Source organism: Salmo salar, chromosome ssa26 (genome assembly GCF_905237065.1).
Source record: "Salmo salar chromosome ssa26, Ssal_v3.1, whole genome shotgun sequence".
Classification (NCBI taxonomy): domain Eukaryota; kingdom Metazoa; phylum Chordata; class Actinopteri; order Salmoniformes; family Salmonidae; genus Salmo; species Salmo salar.
In genome coordinates, this window is record NC_059467.1 from 42,125,628 (window position 1) to 42,136,920 (window position 11,293).

Here is an 11,293-nt window from a genome sequence, read left to right on the forward strand (position 1 = left end):
TGGTTCTGCCTTTGATGTTACAGTAGGACCTAAATCTTGTCCTCAAGGATGTAGCTAGATATTTAATTTAGCCACTGTGTTCAAGTAGGAGGATTGTAGATTTCCAGAATAATGTTATGCATTTCTTTGCTGCATGCATAGACAGATCAATATATATTTTTCTGCTACTTATTCCATGGACCTAGTTCACGAGTACCAAGCAGACACAAGCGAGGCAGGGGTTGAAATCTCTAAACATTACTGTGAAAGCTGCTGAACTTGCTGTACTGCTGTGCTCTTTCCCCTTTGTGATTGTTAGGCTACCGTAATCAGTCATTAACTCATTGTTTTTACTTCAGAGAACAATAGGCCAACTGCTCTCAAAGACAAACTCTGTAACTCATAAACCATTATCTTTCAAAATATGAAAGCTTTTGGTTAGACTTCTGTTGCCTTTTTCAAAAGTTTTCTCCCTTGGCAGCTTTTTCGAAGAATGTGAATATTTTTGTGTGTCTGTGTGTGAACATGAACTCAGCTGCTCAACACCTTTTTGTCTTAGGGTGAAACTAGATGGGGTGTGCAGAGCCTGATGGGAGGGAGAGAGAGAGAGGAGGAGTGGAACAGGTGTACTGAATGTTCTGGGTGGGTGGGGAGTGGGAGGAACCGACAGAACAACATAGCAACAACCTTATAAAGGGAAAGATGCTCCCTCTCTCTGGCTTCAGTTCATACAGCAAGTGAAGTCAACACCACTGTCCTCTCAGACAACATGCTCAGCCTTATTAAACTGCCCAGAGTCTTCACCATCAACCAAGTCCCAAAAGTAAGTTACTTTACTTTACTACGTTTTATAATGACATATCCTACAATATTATTTTCAGAGTCGAGGTTATATTTTCTATTTAAGTCCAGTTAATTCAGAAGTTGGACATGTGGACATGGAATTTGAGTGGAACACTATTCTGAATCGTGTGTTTATTCGTGCCACTTAGAATGTCAGGAATGTATCATTGTGACTCCCCTCAAGAATGTATAGTCAGTCCTACTTTCACTGGGAAATATGTCAACATCATCACCATTGTCTTTAGAGTAAACAGGTTACCCTCCATATGTATCTAGATATAGCCTACTACTGTGTGGTGAATGAGTGTTGGCCAACTGTGCAGTAACCCTGGGTTTTGTTTTGTTTAGGTGTTCCATGAGGACAGCATCATCTCAGGCTACCGACACCCTCGCAGCTCAGCCACTGACTGCATCCTCAGCCTCTTCCAGCTGACCAATGAAACGCTCAATATCTGGACACACTTCCTGCCCACATGGTATAGCTGAGCGACCCCTGTTACACTTACAGGGTTCCTTGTGAACGCCACATGGGGGCACATGTTTTGGTCACACTTTATTTGGATAGTCCCACACAAGATGCTCTGTAGATGCTCATACTATCAACAAATCTGTTTAGCAATTGCTTGCTAAATTTGGCTTAGGGTTAGGTTTAGAATCAGGGCTAGGGTTAGTGGATAGTTATTTCAATCAATCAAAAGTATTTATAAAGCCCTTCTTACATCAGTTGATGTCACAAAGTGCTGTACAGAAACATTGACATTTGTTTACAGTTATTGAACATCTACTGAACATCTACTTGGGACTATCTAAATAAAGTGTTACCCAGCACTAACACACCTAATTCAAGGTTGAATGGTTACGAGTGCTGGGTAAGAACTAAAATGTGCACTCCTGTCACAGCAGTGGTATGTGTCCTTCAGACAGAGTTGTAGTAAATTCACAACCTTAACATCCTTCATAGATTAAAACAAACTGAGCTCTTTTCCTTAGATTCTTTATTCCAAAACTCTTCATCCTCAAAAAACAATGATCCGTATAGTTAAATGTGTGTCAGGTAATCCTGTGAATTGTAGTTAATAGAAGATGGGGGGACTTCTCAAACTATTTAATAACCCGTATAACATCTCTTTGAGGATCATTGTAGTATTCAATGCAGACCCCCCCCCACCCCCCATGGCAGTCCTCTGCTTCTTATTAAGGACGTGTAAAGAGCAGGTGTAGTCATTTAACATGATGGTTAACTGGAACCTCAGGGGACAGTCTCGTGTCAGTGATACTGGAGGCTTGACTGAGACGAAAGTAAACAGTTGAACTTTTCTCTCATGTTTAGTTATTATCTTTATAATTTGGATATGAACAATGAACATAACATGTATTTTAATGACAGAAAAGAAGCAACTGCATATTGAAACATGCTCTCTCACTCTCAATTCCCTGGAACAATGTTGCTTTGGATTTGGACTAAACCAGAAAACATAATTAACAGGTTTTAGTGAATAGCAGCTGAAGCATATTCCACAGGCTTGAGGCCTTCCACAGGAAGTAGTAGTTGATTAGCAGTGTAGCATGGTGTATGTGACTGTGTCTACCTGATGATGACAGTCGTTAAGACACTTGCCTCTGCACTGCAAGTATCAAGGACTCCTCTTTCTATTTCTCTCTCCCTCTCTCTCTGTCTCCCTCTTCTCTCTCCTCTCACAGCTCTCAAATGAGTTGCCACAATTAGTGAACAGCTCTGTGTAGTGATGGGGAAAACCACAAATAAGGTTTATTTGTTAATGAGGTGTGCAGAGACATGGAAACACAGCCCGCTGCCTCTGTAACTACTGTGTACAGGCCAGGGAAAACCTTGTGGTAGATACAGTAACTCACTGTGGCTGACTGAACTGGAGAATACAGTAATCTTACAAAAGACCAGGCTGGTTAAAGGGGATTTCTTTCTTTTTTTAAGCTATCACTGTGATGTTTAGGCGAACAATCCAAAATAACTATTTCATTTTGAAGAATCATAATTAACTTGCATTCTGATTTAATGCTGAAACAAGTACCACAAAATTGGTAAACGATTGCTCCCCCGATAAACAATTGGTCCTGAAAGGAATGCGTCCTCCAGTGCCAAACTAACCCCCTCTGTCCTCTGTGTGTCCTGACAGGTACTTCTTCTGGAAGCTGCTGACGGTGGTCCTGATGCAGGACGTGTGGCGCGACTCGTTCACATGGCCCCTCCTGGTGTTCCTGATGTCGTGCTGTGTGTACCCGCTGGCCTCTAGCTGTGCCCACACCTTTAGCACCATGTCAACGCGCGCGCGACACATCTGCTTCTTCTTCGACTACGGAGCTCTGAGTCTCTACAGCCTGGGTGAGTAGACATGTCATAGAAATATAATTATTTTCAAAAGAACATTGTTGCCCCTAGCAACATGACTACTATATTATGCAGGTGTATTTCTAGAGGGAAAGGCATTGTATGGATTCTATCTAGTCAATGTATAAGGGGTTGGATTTGTATAGAGTTCTGAACCTGCAGGTCTTTTAACTGAGAGTCGTTGTATGATACCCTGATGGAGTTAGAATGGGTAGGAAGCACAGGGGGTTGGTGGCACCTTTATTGGGGAGGATGGACTTGTGGTAATGGCTGGAGCGGAATCCGTGGAATGGTATCAAATACATCAAACATTGTTTGATGCCATTCCATTTGCTCCGTTCCAGCCATTATTATGAGTTGTCCTCCCCTCAGCAGCCTCCACTGATAGAAAGGGAATGTAGTCCCATTCAAATGGATGTTCTGTGGTGGGTACACTGGCCAGTCATACTTTTGATGTACAATTTGGAGTGTTGGATTGATCACATTACACATCTATGCCTGTTTCATTTGATCTAATTCTGTGGTTTCCCCCAATCCCAAATCAACCCCTAGCCGCTTGTTAATTCCTCATTACAGATCTGATGGAAGTACATGTGTCTGAGATAAATGGCACCAACTGCCTGGCCTACCACAGGCTTTATGACCATATTTGGCCCACCCATTCAATCCTTTTGGATTTTGGAGGGGCTTACAAAAGGTGTCTAGGGGTGGCAGTTGGGGTGGCAGTAGGGGTTGATGTGGAAAAACGCATGCATAATGGTTTGCATTTATATAGCTCTGCACCCAGTTTTAAAAATCCCTTAGTGTGTAGCAGGTCTTGAACAGGACATAATGTACAGTCAGGGTAACTATACCCTCAACTAACTAATGTGAAGCACCAACCTGCCATACAAAGGGTGTTATTAGTTATGGAATCCATGCAGGAATGTGCTTAACCACATGTACCATGCATACTGAGTCCTGGACCAACCAGTCCTCAGATTGGAATCTACACTTCTGCCAGCATCTGCATGCTGAAGGGTGACGGTGTGTGTTTGTGTGTACACACGCATGAATGCCTTAGCCACATGAGTTCCCACATGTAGGATCTTAATTTGAGCCAGTTTGCAACAGCATGAAAGATCTCCTGAAACAGGGTGATCAAATTAAGAGCCTCCATCTGTATGTGTGTATATTATACACATCAATATAGTCTATGGTATATACACATAGTTTGCAGTGCCTCTGTATGCACACACGTTTGTATTTGTGTCTATTCCTGCATGTTTGGTTATGCATATTTCTTTCCCCTCCAGGCTCTGCCATAACATATTCTGCCTACGTGATTCCTGATAAGTGGGTGAACAGTTTGTTCCACCAGTACTATATCCCCATCGCTGTGCTAAACACTGTCATCTGTACCGCCTTAGCCTGCTACTCCAGGTAAGAGAGCTTTCTACTGGAAGGCCACTGTTGTTTGCAGGTTAGCGTTTTTCCTTGTTCTGGAGGCAGCTCTGCAGTGGTCACTAGCTGGCACAGCCACAAAGTCATCAAATCTGATTTAAACCTTAACCCCAAACACACTGATAAACCTAACCTTAAATGAAAACCAAAAAGCAAATGTTTGTTTTCATGAATGTTTACAATATAGCCAGCTGGCCTATCTAAGGGGAAAACGCTCAGTTCTGCCTCCAGGTGTCACGGTTGTCGTAGGGTTTAGACCAAGACGCAGCGGTAAAATGTATACTCATCTTCTTTTATTAAAGGACAAAGAAGGAAAACCAAAACGTATACAAAAAACACGACGACAAACACCAGGCCGGTAAGGCACAAAGCTATACACAGCAACAATCTCCCACAAAAATCCCATGACAAACACACACCTATTTATAGGACCTTCAACCAGAGGCAACGATAGACAGCTGCCTCCAACTGAAGGCCCCAACACCAATTAACTAAACATAGAAATACAAATGACTAGACTGAACATAGAACAATAACCAAAACCCTGGACTAATAAATCAAATACCCCTCTACATACATAACCACCCCGAACCATATAAACCAAATACCCCCTCTACATGAACACATACACAAACACACCCTGAACCACATAAAACAAATACCCCCTGCCACGTCCTGACCAAACTATAAGAACAAATAACCCCTTTACTGGTCAGGACGTGACACCAGGACAAGACTCATAACAATAAATGTCAACCTGCCTGTTGTTTAGCAACCACTCAATCTCAGGCATCTCATAGTGCTAATGAGGATATTGTATAATTAGCTCTGGGTTTTAAAGGAATGTGATTGTTCAACTTGACCCCTAGCTTTGGATGAATTAATAAGATTACAAAATGACAATATTCCTCCAACCAGAAACAATCACATTTAGTCTAAATCCTACTGTGTGGACACATATTTGACATTAAACATTTTAATGTAGATTTGATACACACACTGCTGTTAAAAAATTAATTTGGGGGAATGAAACTGCTCCTTTCAGCTCCTTTCTGTCAAAATATCTTGCATGATAGGAGGCAAATTGGACCAGTCTTTTACCTCAGCTTAGCTTCACTGTGTAGCAGCTATTGTGACTTCGCTTGTCATCGTACACTAAGCCAACACGTTGTTGTTAAAACGCACACTGACTGATTTGCCTACATTTCTTCATAATTATTACTGAGTATTATCTGCTTGATGGCAGTCTCACAATGCTTCTCCCTCCTCTTTTCTGCCAAGGCTTGGTTTACCATATATCCAATATAACCATGACATCATAAAAAGGTAAACATCATGTCGTCTCCGTTAGTCATGCGTTTTCTTTTGCTCTCTGTCAACTGCTGTGCTACTGCTAACCTAACTCACTGTGCTACTGCTAACCTAACTCACTGTGCTACTGCTAACCTAACTCACTGTGCTACTGCTAACCTAACTCACTGTGCTACTGCTAACCTAACTCACTGTGCTACTGCTAACCTAACTCACTGTGCTACTGCTAACCTAACTCACTGTGCTACTGCTAACCTAACTCACTGACTCACAGGAGGTTGGTGGCACCTTAATTGGGGAGGATGGGCTCATGGTAATGGCTGGAGCGGAATGGGTGGAATGGTATCAAATACATCAACCACTTGGTTTCCATTTTCACATATGTAGACACTGGTTTGGTGCTGGAGATAATGAATATGAGGTTGAAAAGTGGCGGAGTTGCCCTTTAAATATTAATGGTACTATGCACCTCCCTTTTCAATTATGTGGGTGTGAGCTAACAAAAAAACATGTAGGCCTCGTCACTCCATAGATAGACTATCAAGTGTGGTTTTAGTTGGAAGAGGTAGTAAGGAGAGGGAACACATGTACAGTAGTTAGCAACAGATCGTGTGTTTTTTATGTGAAGAGGGAGTTGGCTTCATATACACTGGAATGTGTTTCAAAGCTACAAAAACAGAATCTATTTTGCTAATCTGATCTGACAATGACACAGCAGTTATGGTTGTGTGAAAGGTAAGGAGAGCAAGTGAGTGAATTTAATTGAAGCCGTGCATTCGGAAAGCATTCAGACCTCTTGACTTTTCCCACATTTGTTACATTACAGCCTTAAAAAAGCGTTTTTGCTATTAAACTAGAAATTGAGCTCATGTGCATCCTGTTTCCATTGATCCTCCTTGAGATGTTTCTACAACTTGATTGAAGACCACCTGTGGCAAATTCAATTGATTGGATATGATGTGGAAAAGCACATGTCTATATAAGGTCCCACAGTTGACAGTGCAGGTCAGAGAAAAATTGAAGCCATGAGGTCGAAGGAATTGTCCGTAGAGCTCCGAGACAGGATTGTGTTGAGGCACAGATCTGGGGAAGGTTACCAAAACATTTCTGCAGCATTGAAGGTCCCCAAGAACACAGTGGCCTCCATCATTCTTAAACGGAAGAAGTTTAGAACCACCAAGAATCTTCCTAGAGCTGGCCGCCTGGCCAAACTGAGCAATCGGGGGAGAAGGAACTTGGTCAGGGAGGTGACCAAGAACCCGATGGTCACTCTGATAGAGGTCCAGAGTTCCTCTGTGGAGATGGGAGAATCTTCCAGCCATTTCTACAGCGCTCCACCAATCCGGCCTTTATGGTAGTGGCCAGACAGAAGCCACTCTCCAGTAGAAGGCACATGACAGCCTGCTTGGAGTTTGCCAAAAGGCACCTAAAGGACTCTCAGACCATGAGAAACAAGATTCTCTGGTCTGATGAAACCGAGATTGAACTCTTTGGCCTGAATGCCAAGGGTCACGTCTGGAAGGATCCGGCACCATCCCTACAGTGAAGCATGGTGGTGGCAGCATTATGCTGTGGGGATGTTTTTCAGCGGCAGGGAATGGGAGACTTGATGAAAATCTGCTCCATAACTCTCAGGACCTCAGACTGGGGTGAAGGTTCACCTTCCAACAGGACAACGACCCTAAGCACATAGCCAAGACAACACAGGAGTGGCTTTCAGACCAGTCTTTGAGTGGCCCAGCCAGAGCCCGGACTTGAACCCAATTGAATATCTCTGGAGAGCCCGGAAAATAGCTGTGCATCAACGCTCCCCATCCAACCTGACAGCGCTTGAGAGGATCTGCAGAGAAGAATGGGAGAAACTCCCCAAATACAGGTGTGCCAAGCTTGTAGCATCATACCCAAGAAGACTCGAGGGTGTAATTGCTGCCAAAGGTGCTTCAGCAAAGTACTTAGTAAAGGGTCTGAATACTTATGTAAATGTGATATTTCTGTTTATTTTTATTTTTAATACATTTACAAAATGTATTTATTGGGTATTGTGTGTAGATTGATGAGGGGAAGGAAAACATTTGAATCCATTTTTAGAATAAGGCTATAACGTAACAAAATGTGGAAAAAGTCCAGTGGTCTCAATACTCTCCAAATGCACTGTAAGTGATTTGTGATGGGAATATAAAACCATGAAAATGTCCTGTGTAATATTTAAACAAGATGAGTTCATGCTAGATACAAAAATGCACTGAAAAAGTGTCTATTTGGGAGCAAGTTCATAAAGGCTACAGTTTATTCCCAAATTCAATAACGGGAAATGGGTTTCTAATCATTTGAATAACCATGCAACAGTAATGCAATATTTTGTTCCCTAGACGCTGTTAAGAGCATCTTCTATTCATCTATCCTTAATGCACAGAGATGGGGAACAAAGAGATGGCATACGTTGATTAATTAAAATCCGTAATTATTTGCAGTGTATAATGAATGTGCATGGATTTGGCTCATTGTGATGGCTGATAAAACAACCATAACTTTTTTGTTTCAGATTGTCAGAGTGTAAGAGCCCAAAGTTTGGCAAATTTCTCCGCATTCTAGCTTTCGCATTACCCTACCTGTTCGACAACATTCCTCTCTTCTACAGGGTGAGTCATTACATTTCTCACCCCTCTGTGTGACAGACGCACCTTCTCCTGTGCCTGAGGAAAAGTTGAAAAGTATCGAACAGTGTTTGTCATGTTGAAGTGTACTGTGTCAATGTTTGATTCATGTGATGTTTTTGCCAGATCGTGGGACTAGGGATGAAAATGAGCTGAAGCTAGTATTGTCTGATTATTGTACGACTATATATTTTTAAACCTAGCAAGCTCTGTACACTTTGTTGTCTGGTTAATGGTATAATTATAGTCAAGTCAGTGGAATGCAGGTGTACATTTATTATTTATACAAGTATTTATGAACAGTTCTAAAATTCAGCTATTGGATCTTAATTTGACCAGTTTCTCACAGCAGTAAAATAATCCTGCAGCAACAGAAATGTTGATTATAATTATAGATTATAATTCATTTTTGTATGGGTTGATACGTTTTTAGTTAGGGCAAATCAAGTCTGAAATTTTGAACTGTAAATTACCAATGTTAAAATATTTTTTAAAGCTCAAATACACTACAAGTTGGTGTTTCCTGCTGTATAGGAAATGTCCTGCAACAACCGGGTGATCAAATTAATATTCTACACCTGTGCCATGCTATCTTGGTTCAACAGCCATGTGGAGTGTGACTGTGATGAAGCCTGTCACGTGACGCGAGGCTAATACATTCTACTGTGTTTTGACAGCTCTTCTTGTGTGTGGGTGAGGGCTGCACTGACAACAACACCAACCCCCTCCACCACACCCACATCGTCATGGCCTTCCTGACCGCATTCCTCTTCGCCACACACCTACCAGAGCGCCTGGCCCCAGGCAGCTTCGACTACATAGGTCAAAGTGCATGGTTTATCTGGAAAGGCTGCTTGTTTGATTCATTCAGAATGATTTGTCACTGTACTGTGCAAGACTTGTTGCAATACAGTGGATACTGATCAACACTGGCTTGACATTAGTGGTATGACATATGTAGCATTAAAACAACATAGTAGTCTTTATATCACTGCCTCTGGGACTCACCGTGCCTTCCTGTTTCCCCCTTATGCTGTGGAGGCCAGTTCTTCTGTTGCTGGCCAGTTACAGTTCTCCTCCTTGAGTTCTGCTTCGTACCTTTCCTGTACCACTACTACTGTAGGTATTTAACCACAGTCCTTTTGCACCCTCTGCAGGTCACAGCCACCAACTGTTCCACGTGTTCGGCATAATTGGCACTCATTTCCAGATGGAGGCCATGGAACAGGACATGGTGATGCGACGCCCGTGGCTCCTCACGTACTCTCTGCCCATCACCTTCACCAACACACTGGGGGCGGCACTGCTGAGTGTAACCCTCAGCCTTGGCATCATCTTCCTCTTTAGTCTGCCTCTGCTCTGGTCAGCCACCCGGGGAGAACACACTGAGAAGAAGACATAGTCACATCCAATAGCCAAGGGCTGCCAGTACCACTAGCACTAGCCATTAGCCACATGCTAATGACAATGTATACAGGATGTAGTAACTGGATGGTTCAGTTGGTGGAGCATGGTGCCTGTAATGCCAGGATTGTAGATTTGATTCACAGGGCCACCCACACGTAAAATGTATACAAGCATGAATGTAAGTCACTTTGGATAAGAGCGTCTGCTAAATGGCATATATTTGTATTATATTACTATTATTAAACTGGACACTGTGGTGGGGGTGGGTTTGGGAGAAGAGGTGAACAAGTGAAGTGACCCACTATGACTTATTGGTGTTGGATAGAGGTGAAGTCATGACAAGATACAATGCTGAAGGGGCAATGAAATGTTCTTCACATAATGTCAGCATGGATGAATAAACTGGTAGCTGAGCAAGAGCTCCAGATATACTACAATGAGGGACAGACAGTGGTACCTCTGGTAGTATTACATTGACTATAGGACTAGTACACAGTACTAAACACATAGGCCTTGCTTTTGTTCTCTGATTTACCAACGCTACTGAGGAGCAGGAAGAGGCTGGAGCAGTGGGAAGTCACAAACTGTTTATGAAGAATCAATCCACTGAGGAGCAGGAAGAGACTGGAGCAGTGGGAAGTCAAACTGTATATGAAGAATCAATCCACTGAGGAGCAGGAAGAGACTGGAGCAGTGGGAAGTCAAACTGTATATGAAGAATCAATCCACTGAGGAGCAGGAAGAGACTGGAGCAGTGGGAAGTCAAACTGTATATGAAGAATCAATCCACTGAGGAGCAGGAAGAGACTGGAGCAGTGGGAAGTCAAACTGTATATGAAGAATCAATCCACTGAGGAGCAGGAAGAGACTGGAGCAGTGGGAAGTCAAACTGTTTATGAAGAATCAATCCACTGAGGAGCAGGAAGAGACTGGAGCAGTGGGAAGTCAAACTGTATATGAAGAATCAATCCACTGAGGAGCAGGAAGAGACTGGAGCAGTGGGAAGTCAAACTGTATATGAAGAATCAATCCACTGAATGTTACATGACGAGGAATTTTCAAAATTCCTTCAATTTCATTTTTCTTTCTTTTTAAACACATTATTTTTATACTAAATATATTGATCACATGATCATTTTTATACACAAACAATGGATATGTACCACAAACATATATCAACAATATTAGGGCCACAGTCTGTAGTCTAAGGGCTGTTCAGTAGAGGGTTTTGGTAGTCTACTGTAAACTAAAATCAGCACTGAAGGATACAATAACTTATTAATTAAGTGTA

General features: G+C 42.3%; 1 protein-coding gene across 2 annotated transcripts; it reads left to right on the forward strand.

Moving 5' to 3' along the window:
- Positions 1–675: 675 nt before the first annotated feature.
- LOC106587730 (membrane progestin receptor gamma-B) lies at positions 676–10,562 on the forward strand. 2 transcript variants are annotated; one of them, XM_014176335.2, is made up of 8 exons: positions 676–802; positions 1,171–1,298; positions 2,976–3,181; positions 4,483–4,609; positions 5,912–5,956; positions 8,484–8,580; positions 9,273–9,417; positions 9,753–10,562. In XM_014176335.2, exons 1-8 carry the CDS (start codon positions 749–751, stop codon positions 9,995–9,997), a joined length of 1,047 nt encoding a protein of 348 aa, XP_014031810.2. In that variant the 5' UTR covers positions 676–748; the 3' UTR covers positions 9,998–10,562. The 2 variants fall into 2 exon arrangements, with proteins under 2 accessions (XP_014031810.2, XP_014031811.2); XM_014176336.2 differs by lacking the exon at positions 5,912–5,956.
- Positions 10,563–11,293: the final 731 nt, after the last annotated feature.

What these genes read in the sequence shown, in the direction of transcription:
- LOC106587730 (XM_014176335.2), top strand. Translation starts at nt 749, where the DNA reads ATGCTCAGCCTTATTAAACTGCCCAGAGTCTTCACCATCAACCAAGTC. An exon ending in ACATTCCTCTCTTCTACAGG is followed by an intron (nt 8,581 to 9,272) that starts GTGAGTCATTAC and finishes GTGTTTTGACAG; the next exon opens with CTCTTCTTGTGTGTGGGTGA. An exon ending in AGGCAGCTTCGACTACATAG is followed by an intron (nt 9,418 to 9,752) that starts GTCAAAGTGCAT and finishes CACCCTCTGCAG; the next exon opens with GTCACAGCCACCAACTGTTC.